We start from the raw sequence: 27,182 nt of genomic DNA on the forward strand, positions 1-27,182 counted from the left end.
GATGAGGATGATTGAAATGTTCAGGCCTGAACTTTCAACATGGGGTTTTCAAAACTCCCCCACACTAGATCAAACTGAAGATGGGGTTGAACAGAACTAGTAAACAGAACTAACATAAATGCTCACCAATTAGCACTAAACAAAATTTAACATCATATTTGCATATGAACTATGAATAGTTTATGAAGCAATCTCATCTGAACTAGTCTGAACATGAAGGATAAAGAATGTTCACAATTGAACAATGATCTTGGAGTTAATATATCATTCACACCTGAGCTCTGAAAAATGTTCACACACTGGATATGGATATGTCAAAAATGCTCAAAATTAAACACGACTACGGAATGATCACATCGTAAAAAACGCGTCCACACTATAACTGAACATTTATTTAAACGTCCAAACGTGAACAAAGAACAAATAACGTCGACTTAGGAAGACACGGGGCTGACGAAATATGACCATGGATTTGAATTTATCATGTCAACAACGAAACAAGTATATACCAAACAATGAGCACAGATTTCACAAATGTTCATCATGAACATGGGGTGGCTAAGACGAACGTTCTAGCTTGAGAGTAACATAGGGTATATAAATCTTTTACTGTTGAACACGGGTCACGAGGTCAGAACATTAACATCTGAAACTCTAGATATAGGATTAAAAACTAGACGAACAAAAAAAAAAAAAAATCTGAAGAGTGAACATGATAAAATGCTTGGAACGTAACAATGAACGAGATGAAAAAAAAATGTTCACAACTGAACAATGATGATGGAATCAATGAACCACATTTGGACACTGAGCATGGGGTTAACAAAATGTTCACATTAAGAACAATGAACACGGTCAACATATAATGTTCACACCAAACAATAAACATTTACCAGAACGGTAAATGCAGGATTAACACAAGTGTTCTCACCTTGAACCGTGAACATGGGGTAAACAATATTTACATATCTGAACACTAAAACATAAAGTTAACAGAATATTCACATCTGAACATAAGTTAACAAAATGATCACAGTAGTTGCCTTCGGGAACCAAGGCTACTTTACATTTACAATTTCTCTTACCCCTTAAGACTTTTTTAAGTTTTTCAACATCCTTAGCACCTGAAATTAAGGGTTTGGGCTTCTTAAATATGGCCAGCGTTTGAAATGATAGGTTTGACCTCTGAATATCAGCAACGTCTGATTTCAAAGTTTTTACAATGGCTGCCGATATTTTGACGTCAAACCTATGAGAAATCTTAATAAAATAGCCTTTTACAATCCATCGAGGCATATCGCCATGTACACCAGGAATCTACAAAATCGAAGACTTACACTTCATTCTACAAGTATATTCAAAGATATACTGCAATTATCAATTAGAAACTGTGAGAACTACAATCAATATGATTCATATTATGTTTATATGGCATTGTATAACATACACGTCATACGTATGTGCAATTGTGCAATATATTACAGAAGGCAGTTCATTAAATGAAATCAACACTTGCCGAACACCCGCTAAAATTAGTTAATACAAAATAATAATATTCAATATTTTGTTTTACAACTGTTGATTGTATATGATGAAGACTTAGAGTTTTTCCTGCACGTAAATAGTTTTGATTTTGTTCTCCTGATCTTACTATATTCGTTTCTTTTGTCGAGTACACCAATGAGTAAAAACATCAGGGACGTATTACCTAAAATACTACCTAAGTTATATTGGGTCTGCCCCGCATACCAAGCCGGCATCGGATATTAATGTTTCAAACGACTAATTCATATCAAAACCTGTAACGTTAAACAACTCAATTCTTCCCATATCGTTGTGGATTATATCATCAAGTTTGTAAAGGTCGACTGACTTGTAGTATTAGCAGGGCAGCCCCTAGAAAGACAATATAACGTTTGATAACACGCCCTTCAGCTTAATTTTCAGTCTCTTCAATTCTGTGAGCCTACGACACACCAGAGCTTGGAAAGACCTGTTTCGAGACCATTGTTTAGTCTCTAAAACCGTGTTTATATGTCAGACAACTTTTAGGCAATCGTGTGTCACAGAGCAATGCAATCGAACTCTGGTGTGTCTTCGGGTAACAGTTACCAGGAGAGCTGGTGGGTTATTTTGGGCTTAAGGCCTCTTAAGTTTTGTATAAGTTGAGGAGAGTCCTTAACTAAATGCTTCGAGCTAATCTATTTCTCACTTAGGACGCTTCTGTTCCCGGTTCGTCTACCGGCGCGTCACATCGTGTGTGAGAGGGGAAAGCCTAGCTTTATCGCCCCCCCCCATAAATATTGTAAAGACTTAATAAGTGACAGCAATGTGGTGACAGAAGACAGCGACCCTGCTTATGGCTGCCCCAAGGTGTGGAGAATGGCAGTATGTGGTGGCACTAACAGGGCTGTCTGTACCTAGTGCTTAAATATTAAGGAAACGAAAACCTGATATTATCATACTGTGTGGTATGAACGACGCCTACCCAGCCGGCATCATCGCCTAAAAAAAAAAAAAAAAACGGCCGTTACAGTAAAGCTAGGCTATAGTTCGGGGGTGATCTATTTTCTTTGTAAGGGACTCTAAAATCAGGTCTTAGGCTTCTAAGAGAAACTTCGAGTCTATTCTATTTCGTCTAATAAATGGTGGTGAAGTTAATGATTAAAGTGAAGAAATCCTACGTGTCGAGTGCTCTCTAGAACTCCTGCCCTAGAGTACTAGGTAATATAATACCTACATCCTATCCATTAATTGCATAACAATGTTTAAACTAACTAACTCACACTTCCGACCAGTTGAGCTTCGATAAGATTTATTTAAAGTCTAAACTCACAAAGTTCCGTGTGTCTTGACCTTGCGACACTAACTACAACTTTTTTGTGAGTATTTCTCCCTACGTCTTGACCTCATGACATAGAATCACTGCTTTTCTATTTTTTCTGTCTACTGGAAAACGAAGACTGACATGAGCTAAATCAAGTCAGTAGTTACGTGTCAAGATTCCACGATTCATTTTGAAATTGTCTCGGTGTTTACGTGCATGCAGGAAGCGCCTGTGTGTCTCCAACAAGCAGTGGTCTCTGGCATGTAACAAAGAGATATGACCCGACAAGCTGGAAGATTTCAAGAAACCCAGCTCAGCATTAATAGAAAACGCCTGCCAGTGGTAGTGTTCAAATTCGTAAAAAACACAAAGCAAAACAAAACGGAGTGAAGATTCTCGTGACACTCCACTGGAACTACTGTGATACTATCTTCTTTTTTTCTTCTTCTTTTTTCCGCTATTTCTCTATTACCTGCAAGCGTCCTCCCATTACAGTTATGATGAACTATACAATTCACAAACCTTTATATATTTTGAATACGGAAATATATTTCTAACGCTTCCTAAACAAGGCTGGAGAATACACTAGTATGTGCATGTCAATTAATCTATTCCCTTTCGTCGTGGCCATCGAAAGTGTAAAAGTTGCGAAGGATTTGGTTTGGTGATTTACACAGCACGTAACGAGTGTAAACAGGTAGGTGCTAAATATAGCAGTTACCATAACTGAGAACAGCAGTTTCTAGAACTTGGAACTGCTGAAAATGACGATATATATATATATATATATATATATATATATATATATATATATATATATATATATATATATATATATATATATATATATATATATATATAGATAGATAGATAGATAGATAGATATAGATAGATAGATAGATGCTGAGATATCCATGACAGACAACTGTATTGAACACTTTTCTGTTTTTTTTCAGTAAAGTTATATAGGGATGTAATAACGGTATATCAAAACTACGCTGCAAGGGAAAAAAGAGAGTTCCCAAAGCGCAAATAATGGAAGGTAACTTGACGGATGGGAATGCCAAAGTACCAAGTTAAGCGGGTCAATACGAGGCTATTTTTTTGAGATGATCACAGCTGCTGTTTACCCTTATCTACTGTTGGATACTGTTTACTCCTATCTACTCTTGGACGCTGTTTACTCCTATCATGGTTTTAAGAACTTATTATCAATACAAACTCCGATAATAGTGACTCAGTGACCCGCTGCGTTCCAAGGTGTCTGTCTGTACGTGCTAAACTTTAGTTTGGCTATTATGATCGACCTTCGGCTATTTTGCGGAGCACGGTGGCTAATGACGCTATTAGTGGCGGCTCTATTATTAGGGTTTAAATCACCATGCTAACTATCTGTCCTAATGCTAGTAGTTATGTTACCCTCCACCTGTTGATTACTAGATTTCTAACAAGAAATCTGAAAGTTCTGAGTTTATATATATATATATATATATATATATATATATATATATATATATATATATATATATATATATATATAACCAGAAATAAAATTGTAGGCAAGTCTATTTGGAATGCAGGCTAATAAGGCATTTTAGGATAGTCTTAGAGTCTAGAATTAAAGTCTATATCATTCCGAAATGCCACTACTAACTTCATTACTAACATTACTATCAAAGTTTAAATTACATACATAAAGATTTTTTTTCTATATCCTCTCTTATCTGTTGCAGGAATATACAACAAAATAACCTGACTGTTTACATGTTAATTCTATCAATTTTTCTTAACTCTAATATAAGTTTTGGTAAAAAGTTTGTACAGGTTGCCTTTTTAACATCTACTTTCCTCAAGGGATTATGAAAGCAATATATATATATATATATATATATATATATATATATATATATATATATATATATATATATATATATATTCTGCCTATCACTATTTCTCTAACGACTGCGGATGCCAGAAGCGGCTTCCACTGACACTGAAGGTGAGTGAAATCCTATGAAGGACGATTTAACATCAAATTTAAAAAAAAAAAATGTCAACAAATTAGAACGAATAAGTCATGCACAATTATCATAAACAGACACATTAAATTTACCATGAAAGACTTTCCGTTTCAGTGATGGTATCCAGAGAATATCAGGATATTTACATGAGAAAAGATCCATAGATGACTTTTCTTGATATTAAAAAAAAAAAACTAAAAATCCAGAAATTTGTGAATGGATAATTTTAAAAAATCACACTAAAATTATCTCTATTCCGTATGTACAGAATATATCAATACTTTGCATACACATTTTTTTTTCTCGTGATATTATCATTATAACTATATTTATCTATCAGTGATTTTGTAAATAGTGTACGATAACAGAATCGACTACTAACATGCACACATATGATACAGAGATAAATCACACTCGCATCAAACCTTTCCTAGAATTAACACATAGTATTCAAAACGTTGCAGTATCCCCCCCAAAAAACCCAACACCATGAATGGAAAAAAAAAGGAAACTATATATATATATATATATATATATATATATATATGATTTTCAAATCATCAACTTCTGTATAGCCTCCTCACTCACTCACTCCAATGGCTGTTATTCTAAGGTATCTGACACACATAACAGAACTCGAGGAAGATCACATCCCCCGAAGTGCCCTGGCCGCGCTGGGCCAGAGACTCTCTGCTTCACCTGGCTACTAGACCCATCCAGTACATCTTTGTATGCCTCAAGCCTGGGTCGTCCTTCTTACTGACCTTAGTGTTATCCTGTATTCATAGGCTTTCCTGTTCGACATCTCTCCTAAGTGTGACTTACAGTACAGTATGGACTGTACCCTCACCTTCGGTAAACGTACTGTAAAAATCAACCAGAATTCTTCTTGAAATGTATTATTATAACTGGACATGATGTGAAGTTAACTTAGCCAAAGATGAGTTTCATAAAAGAAAAAGAAATTCAAGAAGTCCAGAATAGCATAAGACGTGAGACAGAGTTTATCTGATCTTAAAACTAGATTTCATTTATTGTGAAAAAAACGTTCATTTTCTTTTTCTTTTCCACCTCTTTCAAGGGATATGCTTCATCTGTCCCGATTCTTCGGAACAGAGAATCCTCAGGGCAGAATCCTGAGCAGCCGACACACTATGGATATCACAGGAATGTTCAACAAGACAGGAAAGCATCAGGTAGATTAACGTCTACATTATGCACCAGATTAACTTGCGTTGTGTTGGCTATCACAAATTGGCAACCTGCTCATACCTGATCCCCGGGGTCCCTCCCTCGCCAAAAAAAAAACAAAACCCTGTCGTTACACCGTGTCTGTCAACGTTGCATCCTTTACTTAAACGTCTAAGCAGCAGCAGCAGCTGGCAACTGCTTCCTGTTCTGATCCTCTGAGAATGTAATGCACGAACTCTATTTGACGTCCACAAGCAAACAAATTGGCGGTAGCATTCGATGAACATGTCAGAGCTGTATCCCTTCCAGTCTAAGCTGACCTGCTTCTCTGTGCTTATCGAGACCTAACCAATACAGAATGGGAAACATTAACATATAAAATTCTCTGTTTTAAAAAAATAAGACAAAGGAATATATCACAGGGGAACACACCTAAATTCTTCAGTGCTATTTCTATATGCCATTCATCTATATGTCATTACGCGATTGCGTAATTACAGCCCTAAAAAAAAAAATCAAATCACGTGATGCAGTCACGCTGGTTTTACCATGCACCAACACAGCCACCTGTGACTCAAAAACACCACCAACGGTGTAAGGAAATGATGAGGGCGATGCATGGACCAATGCTGACCTCAAGACAGTCATCCATCTACATACGTCTAGCCGTAAATCCTCTTGGTCAGTAGGCTTTTAATGGGTCGAGACTCCTCATCATTACTGACGGTCATAGTTTTTCTCTTCGTAGCTTATGGCATGTCCTCTTGAGGTGGTAAAGAGATTCCCGCGTCTCCTTCACACAAATGAAGGTCTTCACCCTAAGTTCGTCTCCATGAGTCTTGTGGTCCAGGATATGCTTGACTGGCTGTCAGTTGGTCATACGACCGACTGAGGGGGGTCGTCCTTCATGTGATATCGGTGACGACGAAGGCCCTGGGTGGGTTGAAGGTCGCCGGGTGTTCCCTGGTGGGCTGGGTGGGCGAGGGTCCAGGCTGGGTGGGCGTGGTGAGTGGGCGGGCCATGCAGGACGACACCTCACGACCCGAGCTGCACGACCAGGTGGAGGTGGTGGAGAGGGCTCTCTTGCGGGGTCGTCGGATCTCGCCGTCCTCCTCCTCGAACTGTGGAGGATGCGGGTGTGAGTGGCGCACCACACACTGGATGTGGTAGCGGCTCCTGCAGCCGAGGGGCCACCCAAAAAAATAACACGCCAGTTAAAAGGAAAAAGAAAAAATCAAATCTTTTTGGCAAGGTAAAAGTTCTCCTCCTCTGAACCTGGTAGGACAAAAGCAATCATTCAAAATGTCTTCCTTCTTTTTTTTAACCCCCAGCTGACGATTATGACTCTAGCGATATCACCCTACGACCAAGACAAGAGCTGCCCAAGTTGTACCACCATTATTAAAGTATATCCCATACAGAAGCTCCCACGCCTAGCACCACCGCTGATCAATGGCGAACTCACTCACTCACTCACTCTTCTCTCGTGTCTTCTGTGCATCACGTTGAACCCCTCTATGGCTACACCTACGTACCCTTCACCATGGCGAACCGATCTTCCCAAACGGTTCCATGACTGGGTAAGAAGGATCAGTGACCAATTTTCAAATACGTGTATCCCTTGACAGTCTCCCCTTATGTTGTCCCTTGAGCTGACTAGGTTCACCTCTCAAGTGACTTTAAAACTCGTCAAGGATTTCACTCTTTCAGAACCTCAACTTTGCTACCCCTCTCCTTTTATTTCTAGCTTCAGGTCTATCCAGGTCACCCCATCAGCCTGTTGCTATATAACTTATAACCCAAATGGGTTCATAATGTGACAACCTTTAGAGTTTTGACCCCCCCCCCCCTCACCTCTTGTCACAACCCACTGCCTATCTTTCCACCATAGTGACCTGAACCTCCCACCAGAAACCTCACTCTAAGATATGCTGTACGACTTTGAAAACACGTCTTTATCTGATGTCTCTCGCATCTCAATGAGATTACCATATGTCTGTTTACCCATGTAGCGAAGCACCAACTGACTGGCCAGCTGCTGGTTCCCTTCCTCCCTCCTTATTCTTATCTAATCTCTTCCTTCCTCCCTCCCTCTGTTATCTATCCTTCTCTTCCTTACTCCCTCTCTTTATCTGTCCTTCTCTTCCTCCCTCCCTCTCTTTATCTGTCCTTCTCTTCCTCCCTCCCTCTCCTTATCTGTTCCTTCTCTTCCTCCCTCCCTCTCTTTATCTGTCCTTCTCTTCCTCCCTCCCTCTCCTTATCTGTCCTTCTCTTCCTCCCTCCCTCTCCTAATCTATCTTTCTCTTCCTCCCCCCCCCCCTCTTCTTATCTATATCCTTCTCTTCCTTCATCCCTCTCCTTACCTATCCTTCTCTTCCTCCCTCTCTCTCCTTACCTATCCTTCTCTTCCTCCCTCCCTCTCCTTACCTATCCTTCTCTTCCTCCCTCCCAGCTTTCCTCTTCCTCTCACTCCCCTGTTCCTTCCCACATTCCGACCCTCCCACCGTCCATCCTCTGACCTCCGTCTGTATGGCGACGCCCACGGTGCCGCCGCCGTCCGTGATGCTCTTCCTCCGTCGTATCTCCGTCAGGAGGTCGGTGAACTCGTCCTTCAGGTTCTGGACCCTGGTGGCCAGGTCATGCCTGCTGCTGGAGGACCGCGCCCCTCGCCCCACCGACGCGCTGCTGCAGCTCCTGCTTAGGAGCGCCGCCTCGGAGGACGTCCCACTCGACGCCTCGTCGCTGTCGGCTGCCTCACCCTCGCTCTCCTGCTGACGGGGGAGGGAGACGCTACATTCATGGGTACAGAAGCAGGATTCGAACCTCTCTACTCTACCCCTGTGTGTGTGTGTGAGAGAGAGAGAGAGAGAGAGAGAGAGAGAGAGAGAGAGAGAGAGAGAGAGAGAGAGAGAGAGAGAGAGAGAGAGAGAGAGAGAGTATGTGTGGTGTACGTCAGGAGCGGGTACAGGGGCACGGTACAGGGGTAACAAGGGACCAGGGAGATGATATATCGTCCGTCAGACACGCTGACGCTCACGTCTGAAGAAGGGGTGTGTCTGTCACACCACTATGGCAATACTGTCAAAAAAAAAAACAGGGAGGAGGTGGGTGGGAGAAGCTCCCTCGTTCGTGTAAGTGTATCAAACATACAGACTTAATTTACGGTGTTTTTTTGTTGAGTACTTCTAAACTTTACATTAAAATGTGAGAATGAGTACAGAAATGTTATTCATATTTCTACTTTTTTTTTTTTAAATAATATACAAAAGGCGTGCAAAAATACTTTTGACATACGTTCTTTGTGTAAAGTGAACACAGGTGTGAGAGTTTACTTATATGATGATGGTTAATAGAAGTCGAGGGGAGGAAAGGTAAGGCTTTACCTACTTAGAGGAGGAGGAGGAGGAGGAGGATTACCTAACTGAAGAAGGAGGAGGAGGTTGACTTACCTGAAGGAGGACGAGGAGGTTGACTTAATTCAAGAAGGAGGAGGAGGTTCACCTACTTGAAGGAGAAGGAGGAGATTTACCTAACTGAAGGAGGAGGGGGAGGAGGTTCACCTACCTGAGGGAGGAGGAGGAGGTTGATCTAACTGGAGGAGGAGAAGGAGGAGGAGGAGGTTGACCTACCTGGAGGAGGAGGTTTACCTACCTGAAGAAGGAGAAAGAGGAGGGGGAGGAGGAGGCTGACCTACCTGGAGCAAGAGGAGGAGGTTGACCTACCTGAGGGAGGAGGAGGAGGAGGAGGATGACCTACCTGGAGGAGGAGGAGGAGGCTGAGGACCTACCTGGAGGTGGAGGTTGCGTCGCTCAGCCAGGGCGGCCTTCAGGTGCGCCTCGTACTGCTGCGTCACCTGCTGTAGCTCCGACTGGACGCGACCCAGCTTACTCTGCAACTGTGGAGACAAACACACACACACACACACTCAGCCTCACCCATATATATATATATATATATATATATATATATATATATATATATATATATATATATATATACATATACATATACATATATATATATATATATATATATATATATATATATATATATATATATATATATATAATTTTACTTAACACTATGCCTACCAGACTAGCTGTCCTGTGACAGCTGACTTCTACTTCTACTTAAGCATTCTTGTTAAGTGCAGGTCACAGGGGAGGTGGTCGTGATGGTAAAGTGCGTATAAGAAGTTACTTTAGACGTGGCTTAAGTATTGTACCATGGTGTGTGGACACTTTTAGAGTATATCATGATAATGCTATATAGACATTTTGATATAGATCTTTATAAACACGACGGTACGACCCTTGAGCGCGGCTTGCGTACGACGGTACGACCCACGGGTATGGTCTCCCTAGGGCGCGTGCCGTTCGTGCTCAAAGGACGTACCGACGTGCCGTAAAAGGAGGGGGGGGGGGGGGTGTGTGTTCAGTGAAGCCGTCTGAGCGTGACAGAAGGGTGTGTGCAGCTGGTAAGCGGGCTAAGATTGTTATGGACGGTATAGACAGGTGGACGGGACAGACAGACGGTCGAGACAGACAAAACGGACGTGGCAGACGCAAGGATGGCGTGGACAGATGGAGCGGGATAGACGAATGGCTGGGATAGACGGTTGGATGGGATAGACAGACAGAGAACCAGACAGACAAGTGAAACGGGAGAGACAGATAGACAAGTGGACGGGATAGACATATGGATGTAATAGACAGATGGACGGGATAGACAAATAGATGTAATAGACAGATGGACGGGATAGACAAATGGATACAATAGACAGATGGACGGGATAGACTGTTGGATAGGATATGAACAAATGAACAAAACGAACAAATTGACGGGAAAGACGAAAGGATAGGCTAGACAGATGGACGGGATAGACAGATGGCCTGGACAGACAGATGGACGGGACAAGCGAGTGGAAATGTGACAGGCAGGCATAAGGCGGCAAACACGCTCACCAGAAGCGTCCCGTCAATTGCCCCTGTACACAGCAGGGGTGGGCAAGAATCACACTAAAATAGGGGAAGAATCACTCTTAAATAGGGGAAGAATCACACTAAAATAGGGGAAGAATCACCCTGAAATAGAGGAAGAATCACACCAAAATAGGGCAAGAATCACACAAAAACGGGGCGAGAATCACACTAAAATAGGGCAAGAATCACACGAAAATAGGGCAAGAATCACACTAAAATAGGGCGAGAATCACACGAAAATAGGGCAAGAATCACACTAAAATAGGGCAAATATCACGCTAAAATAGGGCGAGAATCACACGAAAATAGGGCAAGAATCACACTGATATACGGTGAGAATCACATATTTAGAGGCATGGGCAAGATTCACTTCGGAGATGAGCAAGAATCACACCAGTGAGGTGGCAAGAATCACATTACAGATGGACAAGAATCAGTCGAAATGAGCATAAAGCACACCAAGGGTGGACAAGAATCACATCAGGGGTAGGCAAGAATCACACTGGAGGTGGGCAGGAATCACAATGGAGGTGGGCAGGAATCACACTGGAGGTGGGCAAGAATCACACTGGAAGTGGGCAAGAATCACACTGGAAGTGGGCAAGACTCACACTAGAGGTGGGCAAGAATCACACTGGAGGTGGGCAGGAATCACACTGGAGGTGGGCAGGAATCACACTGGAGGTGGGCAAGAATCACACTGGAAGTGGGCAAGACTCACACTGGAAGTGGGCAAGACTCACACAGGAGGTGGGCAAGAATCACACAAGTGGTGGGTATAGAGTACACTTGAGACGACCGAGAATCACAATCAAGAATCACAACACACACGAGATACGGGCCACGAAAGAATCACATCAAAAACCAGCGAGAATCACACGAGACATGGGGAAGAATCACGTAAGAGGGACAAGAATCACAAGAGATAATAACATGAATATTCACCAACCAAACGGGCAAGAATCGGGCAAGAATGAGAAGAGGAACGAGACGATTCATGCTTGGAATGGGACAAGAATCACATGATAGAGACAAGGAGGTAAGAATCACAAAGGACGGGCACCAATCACAATGACTGGAAAAATTCACACTAGATATGGTAAGAATCATCACACTAAAGCTGGGCAAACTTCATATCAGTGATGGGTAAGAATCATCACACTAAAGCTGGGCAAACTTCATATCAGTGATGGGTAAGAATCATCACACTAAAGCTGGGCAAACTTCATATCAGTGATGGGTAAGAATCATCACACTAATGCTGGGCAAACTTCATATCAGTGATGGGTAAGAATCACATTAGACTTGGTCAGGCATCACGATGGGTGATGGAGAAGAATCATGCCCCCCCCATCCGAGATGGGCTAAGAATCACATCAAAGACATGCAAGTATCGCGCAAGAGATAGGCAGGAATCATCGGAGAAATGGACGAGAATCACATGACATGGGCCAGTCAACAATTTGAGTGGGCGATGATTCTCTCACTAACGATGGACGAGAATCACACTAGAGATGGCTAAGAGTCACACTGAACGGGGAAGAATCACATCAACCGAGCAGAACTCACACCGGAGGTGGAAAAGAATCACACACAAAAGCGTGGCAAGAATCACATAATGAGCGAAAAGGCAAGAATCACATCAGAGGTGGGAATCATCACCTTAAAACCCTGGGAGAGACCCCACACGAGATCTCCAAGAATCACACGAGAGTCAGGCAAGAATCACATACAGGACGAAAGTGATTCACAAGAGCTTCTGATTTGAGAAGGGCAAAAGATTCACATTAATGTTGACCATAAACTCACAATCAAGCCGGACAAGAATCCCACTAGAAGTGGTCAAGAATCCCACTAGAAGTGGTCAAGAATCCCACTAGAAGTGGTCAAGAATCCCACTAGAAGTGGTCAAGAATCCCACTGGAAGTGGTCAAGAATCCCACTAGAAGTGGTCAAGAATCCCACTAGAAGTGGTCAAGAATCCCACTAGAAGTGGTCAAGAATCCCACTAGAAGTGGTCAAGAGTCCCACTAGAAGTAGTCAAGAATCCCACTAGAAGTGGTCAAGAATCCCACTAGAAGTGGTCAAGAATCCCACTAGAAGTGGTCAAGAATCCCACTAGAAGTGGTCAAGAATCCCACTAGAAGTAGTCAAGAATCCCACTAGAAGTGGTCAAGAATCCCACTAGAAGTGGTCAAGAATCCCACTGGAAGTGTACGAGAATCACATTCTAATCGAGAAAAAGAGTGAATCTAGATATAAGCAAGAATCACATTGGTGGTGGGGGTAAGAATCACGCTAGAAATGGTGATGAATCACACAAATAAACACGAATCACACTAAAACACGGGCAAGAATCACGGAGGAGATGGTCAAGAATTACACTCGAGCTGGCCAAGAATCACATCAGATATGGGCAAGAATCACATCAAAGACAGTGAAGAATCGCATGAGCTGGACAGGCGCACAGGAGACACGAAATATGAGTGAGAATGGTTAAACCGGAGACGCAAAACGAATATAATATGAGAATCAGTTACAAGAATCCTTAAACACACACACACAGACACACACACACATACAACAATCGACAGATGTATAAAAAAAAAACCCCACGAAAGTCACAATAATGACTCAAGATAAGTGAAAGAATAAATAAACAAAAAACAATCGTTCGTAAATAAAAATGATAATAATAATAATAATAGTAATGATAATATAATTCTTTACTATCATTATCATCATCAATAATAATAATAATAATAATAATAATAATAATAATAATAATAAAGATAATAATGATAATATCTTTATCATCATTATTATTATTATCATTATTGATAATAATAATAACAATAATAATAATAACAATAATAATGATAATAATAATAATAATAATAATAATAATAATAATAATAATAATAATAATAATAATAATAATACATAACATGGATGAAAAAATAAGGGAAACTCTTCTAAATTAAATGAATGGTCGAAACTCTCCATAGATTTCTCACATGCAGAAGAAATTCTGGGAAAGAACAATAGGTTTCTAAGCGATGCTTCCAACTCTTCAAGCTTATACGACTAAACTCCGACACAGTGCTGTGAGCTTACGACAACCAGTCCCTCTTAAGATAGTGTGTGCTTACGACATGACAAACTGCTTCTCTGTAGTGAAAGGTTATTAGAAAAAAAAAAAAATAGGGGTTTCTTTACAGTTATCAACCCAGCGCATGCCTTAGTGTGAGCACTCGACACAGCCCAGCGAACAAAAACCTCTCGTGCATTGAGCTTCAAGCACGGCAAACTCCACGTGTAATTTGAGCAATAGCGACGTGACGCGCGGGGCCGTATGCCCAGAGCGATGGACAGACAGAGCCCACACTGTTGGGCCAGTCCTGTGGGTCTTCGGCCCACTGTGGGCTTTTGAGTGGGTTAGCCTTTCTCATGGCCTCTGGGAGCAGGCCTCCGACAGACTTCCTTTATCAAAGGCAGGCTCACAACACTGTGCGGACTTGCAACACACGAATAAAAGTTATCATTAATTGATGGAACCAAAGGAGATGTATAGACTTCGTAGCTGGTGTGGCAGATGAGGCGAGTGTGTGTGTGTGGGGTGGCGTAAAGCACCACCACCAAGGCAGACGAAGATCAGATGGCGGGAAGGGAACGAAGGGAGGGAGGAGGTGTTGTTGGCAGCCAGCAGCCTCCCCCTCCTCCTCCCTCCCTCCCGCTCCTGAAGGAGGAGGAGGAGGAGGAGGAGGAGGAGGAGGAGGAGGAGGAGGAAGAGGAAGAGGAAGAGGTGGTTGTTGTTGTTGAGGGTTTGCAGTGCTGGAGCAGCGTCGAGAGCGGGACGAAGGCCGACCCGCAGAGGTAATGACGAAGTGTAGGGAAGCCAGACCGGATATGTATTCTGCAGGAGGTCAGGCAGCGCACCGTAGCTGAGAGAGAGAGAGAGAGAGAGAGAGAGAGAGAGAGAGAGAGAGAGAGAGAGAGAGAGAGAGAGAGAGAGAGAGAGCGACGTGCAGTACGCTGACACGGAGGAGGGGCTGAAGGAGGAAACGAGTGCGGCTTGTTGCGCAGTGAGAGCGAGAGGCGCCGGAAGAGCCAGGCAGCACACACAAGTTCCAGCAGGAAGTCCAACGTACGATCATGCTCCTCACTTCAGACTCCAGCACCTCTACCTTCCCTGGAACCTCCAGATCCAAGCCTCCATCTCTTGCGCTTCTCCTTCCCGGAACCATAAAAATCCTGAAGGAGGGTTGAGCTTCCATCTACCGAGGCTTCCACCTCCTGGAACGCCGCGACCCGAGTAAGGGGAGGGGCCGCCCGCGGGGGGCCTCTACCTCTTGAGCCTCCAGGAGGTATTTCCATCCCCCTCTACGAGGAGAGGAGGAGGAGGAAGAGGAAGAGGAGTGGATAGAAACTCTCAGGTCCAGGGCATGGCTACCTGGAGTCTGTTCTCCACCTCCAGGATCTTCCCACTCCAGGACAGAGGGAGCCCCTCCTGGAGCCAGCAAGAGCAAGAGGCCTCAGTACCCTTGCCGCCATGGACCCCACGCCTCGTGTGTACTCGACTATCCCCGGGAAGACAAAGAGGAGGTAACATGTAGCGCCCTGCCACGTCCTGCCTTCACGGCTGTTCAACACACACACACACACACACACACACACACACACACACACACACACACACACACACACATGCTCACTTAAAAACACTTGTTAAATATCTGTTATCAAGCAGCTGTTAAGGGCGAGGGGGGGGGGGGGGGACTATTACGTCCTAAAACTGGGAAGGAAAGATTACAGTAAGTGGATGTCTATATGTCTTATGGTAAACTTTGATGGCTTACATGAAGGATCGAGAGCGATGACGGATCCAAAAACCACGATATCGGGGCCTAGAACCACGATATCAGGAACCAAAACCACGATATCGGGATCCAGAACCATGATATCGGGATCCAGAAGCACGATATCGGGACCCAAAACCAAGATATTGGGGTCTAGAGCCAAGATATCAGGATCCAAAACCACGAAAACGGGATCTACAGCCACAATATCGGGATCCAGAGCGAAGATATCGCGCGAATTTACGACTAGGTGACGAAGGATAATTCCTGGAAGAATTCCTCGACCTTTATCAATAAATTCCGTCGCCCGGGGTCAATACTGATTAAACTACAAAAGGTTATCACTCCTTATCTTCATGCAGGTATGCGTCACGTAACTCTCTTGTTTGATCCCTTACTCCTTGACCACGACGGTATGACGCTTGGGGTATGACCTCATCTTCAGATGGTGCATGAACCTCTGACTTTGACCTTTTTTTAAAGTGGCAGGTCAAAGACCGCCAATCCATCTATCCTCCCCATCCCACTAAAAGGATCGGACCCTCGCGCGCAAAGAGGGCCGTAACCTTCATGCTCCTACAATGGAAGAGGACTCTGTATAGTACCTACAGGGGATTCGATCGTACGTATTTATGAAGGATCATGAAAACAAATGAAAACTTTTAACCTCTGAGCCTCCTTATCTCTAGCGATAGTTAGTGAATATATATATATATATTTTTTTTTATTTTTTTATTATACTTTGTCGCTGTCTCCCGCGTTTGCGAGGTAGCGCAAGGAAACAGACGAAAGAAATGGCCCAACCCACCCCCATACACATGTATATACATACGTCCACACACGCAAATATACATACCTACACAGCTTTCCATGGTTTACCCCAGACGCTTCACATGCCTTGATTCAATCCACTGACAGCACGTCAACCCCGGTATACCACATCGCTCCAATTCACTCTATTCCTTGCCCTCCTTTCACCCTCCTGCATGTTCAGGCCCCGATCACATAAAAATCTTTTTCACTCCATCTTTCCACCTCCAATTTGGTCTCCCTCTTCTCCTCGTTCCCTCCACCTCCGACACATATATCCTCTTGGTCAATCTTTCCTCACTCATTCTCTCCATGTGCCCAAACCACTTCAAAACACCCTCCTCTGCTCTCTCAACCACGCTCTTTTTATTTCCACACATCTCTCTTACCCTTACGTTACTCACTCGATCAAACCACCTCACACCACACATTGTCCTCAAACATCATTTCCAGCACATCCATCCTCCTGCGCACAACTCTATCCATAGCCCACGCCTCGCAACCATACAACATTGTTGGAACCACTATTCCTTCAAACATACCCATTTTTGCTTTCCGAGATAATGTTCTCGACTTCCACACATTCTTCAAGGCCCCCAGAATTTTCGCCCCCTCCCCCACCCTATGATCCACTTCCGCTTCCATGGTTCCATCCGCTGCCAGATCCACTCCCAGATATCTAAAACACTTCACTTCCTCCAGTTTTTCTCCATTCAAACTCACCTCCCAATTGACTTGACCCTCAACCCTACTGTACCTAATAACCTTGCTCTTATTCACATTTACTCTTAACTTTTTTCTTCCACACACTTTACCAGCGGGGGGCTGGAAATCCTCCCCTCTCGTTTTTTTTTTTTAATTTTCCAAAAGAAGGAACAGAGAAGAGGGCCAGGTGAGGAAATTCCCTCAAAGGCCCAGTCCTCTGTTCTTAACGCTACCTCGCTATCGCGGGAAATGGCGAATAGTATGAAAAAAAAAAAAAATATATATATATATATATATATATATATATATATATATATATATATATATATATATATATATATATAATTTGCCATTTCCCGCGTTAGCGAGGTAGCGTTAAGAACAGAGGCCTGGGCCTTTGAGGGAATATCCTCACCTGGCCCACTTCTCTGTTCCTTCTTTTGGAAAATTAAAAAAAAAGAAAAAAAAACGAGAGTTGAGGATTTCCAGTCCCCCGCTCCCTTCCCTTTTAGTCGCCTTCTACGACACGCAGGGAATACGTGGGAAGCATTTTTTCTCCCCTATCCCCAGGGATATATATATATATATATATATATATATATATATATATATATATATATATATTGTTTTCAACCATTCTTGACTCCAATTCAAGGACCGCCTCATTAGCTCCCAAGCGACAGCCTGATCCGAACGTGGGACTTGTCAACACATTATATTCCCTGAAGGTCATCCATGTGTTGGGGAATGGATGAGGTGTGAGCAGCGACGTGTGCCCCAGCATGATGATAAACGGGACACAGCCTAACCTAAGACGAAGGTGCTCCGCTGAGACGGGGAGAGAGAGAGAGAGAGAGAGAGAGAGAGAGAGAGAGAGAGAGAGAGAGAGAGAGAGAGAGAGAGAGAGAGAGAGAGAGAATACGTCTCACCCGTCACCTGGATCTTCCGCGATACGCATCCAGCTAGATTCGGCGTTAATCGCACGCAGTCCCTTCGTGTGGCGCAGTTCAGCCAGCCTGTCTGTCTTGTCCTTTCCTAGCCAGCCCGCGGCTCCCCTCCTGACACCACCCTCGAGAACCTGATATAATTAGCGAGAGCTGAGACCCACACCCTCGTTAACGAGCGGGGTGGTGTGTTTTTTCTTTTACGAAGAAATATATGTATTTCCCATTAGCAGGCGTGGATCCACCTCCTCAGGCACCTCAAGCATGAAGACGAGGCTATCTACTTTGCACTAAATTACGTATGTAGAAGTCTCACATACACGTGTTTATATATATATATATATATATATATATATATATATATATATATATATATATATATATATATTCCTATGAGTCCACTGGGAAAATGAAACACGATAAGTTCCCAAGTGCACTTTCGTGTAATAATCACATCATCAGGGGAGACGCAAGAGAGAAATATAAGTCAGCTGATTCGAAGAGACGAATTTGTTCACTTATTCAAGTAACCACGTCAACAAATCTGCTTATTCAGATCATCTTATCCGATTCTCTTCTTGCATTGTACTCCTAAAATATACACATCTGTCACATCTCTTCACCCTCGTCTACTTCCCGGCTATATATCTGCTTATTTGTCTCTCTATACCTTGGTGTTTCGATCACGGGGGGTGGGTGCTCTGACCAGACACCTGTGTTGCAAGATGGGTAGAAGAACAGGTACACATGTGTTGGTCTGTACGTGGCCTGTAGTGCAACAGACCACATACGATCACCATAAGGAAGGTCAACTATACCTTGTCAGAAAGGACTGTTAACAAACATGGGAAAATACAATTTACAACCAGCCCTTGGTGGATAATCCTATCATAACACCCTCATCACAACACAGTTTCACTCTGTCGTCACAGCACAACACAGATTATCACAATCGTCACAACTACACAGACAGACAACGTCACAACTACACAGACAGTACATTGGCATCATATCGTCACATCTGTAATGTCCAATACATTAGTGAAAGGTCGTCTCATCTTCATACAAATTATAGTATATTAGTATCTTAACACATCATCCAACATACTGTCATTCTATCGTCACATCTTGACATAAATACAACACAGTTGTATTACACTATCGTGTTCCTACAACACAGTAGTCGCCTTATACCGTCACTCACAACATAACACAGTCACACATCGTTCCATCTTACAACGTACAACAGTCTTTAAAATATGGTGACATCAGTAGCCACAACCCGTCGTGTTCCTCCCGGCACACACACCACATCGGCAGCACAAGACGCGGGACAGAGGCGAGACAGGAGGTGGCGGAGGAGGAAGAGGGGAGGAGAGGACAGCCATGCTGGCGCGAGGTTAGGCGGGTAAGTAAGTTGGTACTCACGTCAGCGAGGGACTGGGTGTGGTGGAGTTCGCCCAGGGAGAACACCAGACCCCGACGCTGCTCGCCGGGTATCCGCCGGTTCGCCAGGAGCTCCGACATCTGCATACACTGTCGGGGAAGGAGTGCGTGTGATTGAGGGGAGTACAAGAGAAAGCGCCAGCAGAATAAAGAACGGGACTTGAGAACTACCATGTTTTCTTTGATCCATTGTACTAATAGGTTGCTTTGCCATCAGATCAGACCGGTGTACACTCACCTGGTTCTCGAACTCCCTGAGTATGGACCTGGTGATGGAGTGGGCGGAGGGCAGCGACCTGCGGGCCGCCACCGACACGTGCACCTGGTCGGCGTAGGTCAATACCGTGACGCTGACGGGCGTCGGGTCCCGCGGCGGCGACACGTTGTAGATGTGCTTCACCGTGTACCTGGGGGGGAGGGGAGGGGACACACCTGTGGGTTACTGACGACCAGGTGTACCGTGTACACCTTGGGAGACACACCTGTGGGTTACTGACCCCAGGTGTACCGTGTACATCTCGGGTGACACACCTGTGGCTTACTGACCAGCAGGTGTAGCGTATACCTGGGGATATACACCTGCAGGCCGATGACCAGGTGTACCGTATTCCTGGGGAGACACACCCGTGGGTTACAACACATGTACCGCGTACCTGGAGTGCCCTACATGCAGGTTCACCATCATAAAGTGTACCGTGTAAGTCATTAACCCGCGTACCGTGTACCTGTGGGAAGCTGTACCTTGTACCTGAGGGAAGCTACACCTGCAGAGTAACGACAAGCAGGTGTAACGCGTACGTATAGAAGGGTTTTAAAAAATTATTCCTCAAACATTTTTTTCCCCATACTTCTATAAATTTTGAGCAAAATTTCCTTATACCCAAATTTCCCTTCTCTTTTCCTCCCCCAAGCCTGTAGTATTCCTGCGGGAATAAAATCATTATGTGAAGTTTTCCAGGAAACGTTCAATTTGGCCAAACTGGTTATCAACTTACCCATTCACCCCTCGCTCCGTCCAGACTCCACCCCTCACAAAACATTTCCCTCACAAAAAAAAAAGAATTGTTTACAGTAAATTCATACAAGGTTTATATACATTTTTAATCTAACTCTTTCCTCTTTCTTTTTTTTTTTTTACAGTTCGCAAGAGAATTCATTTCTCTTCAGCAGAACATAGTGTTCTCTCAATTTCAACATCTGAAACAAAAAAAAACAAACTAGCATCGTATGTCTCTTTTGTTGTCGTGTCATAAACACATTTTGCTTTTCCACTCTCGTTTCTTTTGCTTTCCACTTGGTTTTTGTTTCATTCGTAACCTCATAATATTCACACTTCTACTGAATCTAAATTACTAAATATTGTCCTAAAGTTCTTTCTCTCTCAACTGAAATTGTTTGGTTCCCTCACATCTGCCTTCCCCCTGTCCTCTGCAGGTTAACTGAATATACTGGTATGAATTTCCTTGTCTCTTCCTCCTACATAAGACACGAGAGAGCATTGATGGTAACCTGATTTTACTCCCCGTCAAAAAAAAAAAAAAGAAAATTAAGAACACGTCATGTTAACTGGCCAGGGGAAGCGTCCATTGTCCAGCTCGGCTAGACTTCCCGCCCGCCCAGCCCAGCCCGAGCTGTGTATACATTTATACCCGTTTTCTATTAAGTTTTTTTACCCGTTCCGAATTATACATTAATATTTCACTCATCTCTTCATTAATTTTTATCATATCCGTTTTCATGTTGTGATGCCGGGTGCATTCATTTTCCATTCATTTAGCATATTTTATTATATTTCAGCATACGGCATCAGAACACTTTACACACGCATGTGACCCACTGAATTATGGAATAATCATCCTCTTTTCTCCTCCACTTCACTGATGATTATTCACGTTTAAAACACACACACACACACACACACACACACACACACACACACACGCACACACACACACACGCGCGCGCGCGCGCGAAATTACTATCATTTTCATTATACTTAACAGCAACTCACTATACTACAGAAATTTTCTTTATTCGTCTATAAATTATCCATAATCATCTTATTTTGACGTCGAATTTCATTCTACTTCATTTTCATACATTCACTCCAATCATCACCTTCATCAAACACTAACAGTCGTCTGATCACCTCAACGGTTCCCTAATGATCGTTCAGTCAAAGTCTGTCCACTTACTCACTTGCCAATTGAAACATTAGCCAAGGAGGTGCCTTCGCCCTGAAGCAGGCAGGACCCAAATTTTGTAACGGTCTATCGTCCACTAAAGTTGGATAGACTCAGCAGAGGCCGACCTCCCTAACCCCCCCCCCTCCTCTACCCTACCTCGCTCTCGTGTTATGAATTACTTAACGACGTCATCCGCAGCGGCGGCACCACACCACACCCTCTCCTGTGTAGTACACACTCGTTCGAACCCTCAAGCGTTCGACGTCCTGATATATATATATATATATATATATATATATATATATATATATATATATATATATATATATATTTTTTTTTTTTTTTTTTTTTTTTATACTTTGTCGCTGTCTCCCGCGTTTGCGAGGTAGCGCAAGGAAACAGACGAAAGAAATGGCCCAACCCCCCCCCCCCCACATACACATGTACATACACACGTCCACACACGCAAATATACATACCTACACAGCTTTCCATGGTTTACCCCAGACGCTTCACATGCCTTGATTCAATCCACTGACAGCACGTCAACCCCTGTATACCACATGACTCCAATTCACTCTATTCCTTGCCCTCCTTTCACCCTCCTGCATGTTCAGGCCCCGATCACACAAAATCTTTTTCACTCCATCTTTCCACCTCCAATTTGGTCTCCCTCTTCTCCTCGTTCCCTCCACCTCCGACACATATATCCTCTTGGTCAATCTCTCCTCACTCATTCTCTCCATGTGCCCAAACCATTTCAAAACACCCTCTTCTGCTCTCTCAACCACGCTCTTTTTATTTCCACACATCTCTCTTACCCTTACGTTACTTACTCGATCAAACCACCTCACACCACACATTGTCCTCAAACATCTCATTTCCAGCACATCCATCCTCCTGCGCACATCTCTATCCATAGCCCACGCCTCGCAACCATACAACATTGTTGGAACCACTATTCCCTCAAACATACCCATTTTCGCTTTCCGAGATAATATATATATATATATATATCAAACCTGAATCACACCAAGAAATCATATACAGTGACACAGGTCACACAGGTAATGTGTTCCAAACATAGAAAATGAACTCTTAAAGTTAAGAAAACGAGCATTTTAAGCAGAGAAAATTAATATTTCAAACAAAAATAAACATTTTAAGCACTGAAAATTAACTATTTTAAGTAGGGATAATGAACATTTCAAAGCATAGAAAAGAACATTCTAAGCACAGAAAATGAACATTCTAAGTAAGGATAATGAACATCTAAATAAAATGAGAATCTTAAGCACAGAAAATTAATATTTTAAGCTTAGAAAATTATCACCTTAAACATAAAGACTCAACATCTTAAGCATAGAAAATGGAAATTTCAACCATAGAAAATGCGCGTCTCAAGCACGGAAAACGAGCATTTCAAGCACAGAAAACGTGACCTTGAAACATAGAAAATGAGAATTTATGGCAACTGACCCGCCCAGGAGGAGAGAGGTGGTGGGTCCGGGGAGGGAGGAGTACTGGATGGACATGCGGTGGTGGAGGCGGCGGAAGAGGCGCCTCGCCCAGGACGCCGGCAGGAGCCGCGACGCCCACCACACCAGCCCGTACGACACCACCGGATCCGCCGACGCCTGCAACGGGAGGAGGAGGCAACGGGGAAATGAGAGGGAGACGCGAGATGGAGGAGGGAAAGAGAAAATGACATATAGTATAGAAGAGACAGAAGATGGATTAGGGAAAGAGAAGATAACAGATATATAATGGAAGAGACAGATTATTTGAGCGAATTGACAGATATGTAGATATGGAACAGAAAACCCGACACTGTCACAGCAGTGTTACACACACACACACACACACACACACACACACACACAGATGGTAAGCTTAGCTGTGTGAGGTAGAGGCAACAGGAGGATAATGACCATAATACAGGAGGAGGTGCTGGGACGCACGACATGGGTTAACGACCCCGGTGCCCATATAAAGGTCGTAGACATAAAACTGCCAATGTGGTCATAACATACATTACTTTAAGCGAAAAACCTAAACGGAATCCTCTATAAGAAATGTCTTCAATAATAATGTAACCTCTATATATATATATATATATATATATATATATATATATATATATATATATATATATATATATATATATATATATATATATAGTCTGTCTAATTACACACTATGTATAAATCACGTAAGCCATCCAACTTTCTTTACAGTTGCTAACAACCAGTCATTACGTTGCAAACTGCCTCTTAACAACGAGGCGAAAAGTAAAAGTATATACATTTTTTTCTAATTCCAGAATTCCAGGTCGTCATTAAGGTCAGATAAATTCTTGTTCAAGGACTCCCTCCTCCAAACCCCCCTTCATGAGGTGGGGTTTCGAGCTGGTGTACTCACCTTCATGTCGTCGACCCGGGCGCGCACTTCCCACAACCTGGGTATGGCAGCGTCCCAGCTCAGGGGTAGGGAAAGGGGTACCAGGGCCGCCTTGGTGCCCAGGCGGGGTACCGTGAAGGGCAGCGTGCTGCTCCGCAGGTCCACTGCCAGGTTCACCTGTGGTAAGTACATGTACGTTAGTACCCGGCCATAGATTTGAGTACCAGGTATACGTGTTAGTCCCTGGCCATAGCTGTGCGTATCTGGTGTACGTGTTAGTACCTACCCACAGGTGTCAGTACCTGGCCACAGCTGAAGTACATAGTATATGTGTTAGTACCTGGCCACAGCTGAAGTACCTAAAATATGTGTTAGCACCTGGCCACAGCTGTAAGTACCTGGTGTACGTGTTAGCACCTGGCAACAGCTGAAGTACCAGGTATATGTGTTAGTACCTGGCCACAGCTGTCAGTACCTGGCCACAGCTGAAGTACCTGGTATACGTGTTAGAACCTGGCCACAGCTGTAAGTACCTAGCATATGTGTTAGCACCTGGCCACAGCTGTAAGTACCTCGTGTACGTGTTAGTACCTGGCAACAGCTGTAAGTACCTAGTATATGTGTTAGCACCTGGCCACAGCTGTAAGTACCTGGTGTACGTGTTAGTACCTGGCAACAGCTGTAAGTACCTAGTATATGTGTTAGCACCTGGCCACAGCTCTAAGTACCTGGTAAAACGTGTTAGTACCTGGCCACAACTGTTAGTATAACCTGACCTTCCTACATACGTGCAGGAGGCCACACCTGTATGCAGAACCCTTCCTTATTGTAAGGTCACATCCGGTCAGCACCTGGCCTCACCACATCTGTCTGTACCGCACCCCACCACACACACACCATCCAACACACACAGCCTCACCCGCTCCCACACTCCTCCTCCCCTCGCTGCCTCCCACACTTCTCCTCCCCTCGCTGCCTCCCACCTCCTCCTCCCCATGACAGCTCCGTCATTACCATGAGGCACCAGGCTGTCTGTCTGCCTGCCCTCCACTTTGTAAACTACTCGAACAACTGGACCATATCGAGTTCCACAGTCGCCAACTCATGCTCTCTCTCTCTCTCTCTCTCTCTCTCTCTCTCTCTCTCTCTCTCTCTCTCTCTCTCTCTCTCTCGTCAAAGGGCGCTTGGCGCCCAGCACGACACAGGGGAAAACAGCCTTATTGTCACTACTAATGAAGGCGTAGTTAATTAATTGCGACAGGTGTAGCCTCACGGCAAAGAAACGGTGCAATTAGCGAAATTGGGCTGTTCGGCAGGTGTCATATCCCTTAACTGCAGGCAGTTTTATATATATATATATATATATATATATATATATATATATATATATATATATATATATTTCTATGAGTCCACAGGGAAAATGAAACACGATAATTTCCCAAGTGCACTTTCGTGTAATAATCACATCACAAGGGAGAAATATAACAGTCAGTTGATATACAACGAAGAGCCATAGCCAGGACGCCATTTGGTAAACATATATACATATATATACATACATATACATATAGAATGACCAAATATATAAAAATAATGTTCTCAATCAACTCAAAGTGCAACTTTACCCGAGTTCGCGTCACAAAAATTATATTACGAGACTTTATGGCTCGTTGAAGCTTTTTTTATGAGACGTTCCGGATCTTATTACGCTTCATAAGAGGGAGAAGTCTCGCTCGCTGAGGACTCCAGGATTCGAAGCTCCGAGCGAAATCCTGCTATAGTCTCCACCCGCTCACTTCGTGGTGCATGAGTGACATATAGACTCACACCAACCCCCTATACTCGCTCTGGTACTCATGTGAATCATTTCCTGGGTTTACAACCCCTCCCTTCCCCATCCGTCCCTCGCCCATTCGGCGAACCAAATGAACCACACGACCCGAAATGAAACACGAAGCTTCGAAACCACACATCTGGGATGTGTATTCCCTGACGTCACTGGTCGAAGTTTACAACACTCAACTTTGTATCCGTCTATCCATCTCTCGGTTATTCTATGTCTATCCATCTCGCTGTTATTCTATCCGTCTATCCATCCCTTTATTATTCTATCCATCTCACTGTTATTCTATCCGTCTATCCATCCGTTTATTATGCTATCTGTCTATCCATCTCACTGTTATTCTATCCGTCTAGCCATCTCTCTGTTATTCTATCCGTCTATCCATCTCTGTTATTCTATCCGTCTATCCATCTCTAGTATTCTATCCGTCTATCCATCTCTCTAGTATTCTATCCGTCTATCCATCTCTCTAGTATTCTATCCGTCTATCCATCTCTCTAGTATTCTATCCGTCTATCCAATTCTCTATTAATCTATCCGTCTATCCATCTCGCTGTTATTCTATCCGTCTATCCATTTCTCTATTATTCTATCCGTCTATCCATCCCTCTATTATTATATCCGTCTATCCATCTCGCTGTTATTCTATCCGTCTATCTTTCTCCACACATCCGCTCGTCTCAGCGCGCTCATCTATCATAAGTATCTATCCTTCTGTACGTACATCTATCCGCCTATCCTATACGAGTGTCTTCATCTATTCATTCCTTATTTTTCTCCTGCCAATGTCTTAATGCAGCGAAGCAAGATAGGCGACCCCTCCCTGGAAGTCACCCACTTACAAATAAGTCACCCACTCACACAGAAAGTGATCCACTTACACTAAAGTCACCCACTTCCACAAAAAGTCACCCACTTACACAAAACGTCACCCACTTACACAAAACGTCACCCACTTCCACAAA

The 27,182-nt window shown here is 43.4% G+C and overlaps 1 protein-coding gene across 2 annotated transcripts in view; it reads right to left on the bottom strand.

Annotated features, from left to right (window-relative positions):
- Window positions 1-6,936: 6,936 nt before the first annotated feature.
- The window catches only part of LOC139765992 (uncharacterized), a 237,221-nt gene continuing 216,975 nt past the window's right edge, over window positions 6,937-27,182 (bottom strand). The window contains exons 3-9 of one of the 2 annotated variants that reach the window (XM_071694029.1): window positions 24,393-24,548; window positions 23,451-23,608; window positions 20,024-20,192; window positions 19,768-19,875; window positions 9,827-9,934; window positions 8,559-8,807; window positions 6,937-7,160 (exon numbers count right to left, since the gene is read on the bottom strand). In XM_071694029.1, the coding sequence (XP_071550130.1) occupies window positions 6,945-7,160; window positions 8,559-8,807; window positions 9,827-9,934; window positions 19,768-19,875; window positions 20,024-20,192; window positions 23,451-23,608; window positions 24,393-24,548 (1,164 nt within the window). In that variant the 3' untranslated portion in view covers window positions 6,937-6,944. Of the gene's footprint in view, window positions 7,161-8,558; window positions 8,811-9,826; window positions 9,935-19,767; window positions 19,876-20,023; window positions 20,193-23,450; window positions 23,609-24,392; window positions 24,549-27,182 lie in introns of both variants that reach the window. The other variant, XM_071694028.1, reaches the window with a different exon arrangement.

Source organism: Panulirus ornatus, chromosome 56, assembly GCF_036320965.1.
Source record: "Panulirus ornatus isolate Po-2019 chromosome 56, ASM3632096v1, whole genome shotgun sequence".
NCBI classification, from domain to species: Eukaryota; Metazoa; Arthropoda; class Malacostraca; order Decapoda; family Palinuridae; genus Panulirus; species Panulirus ornatus.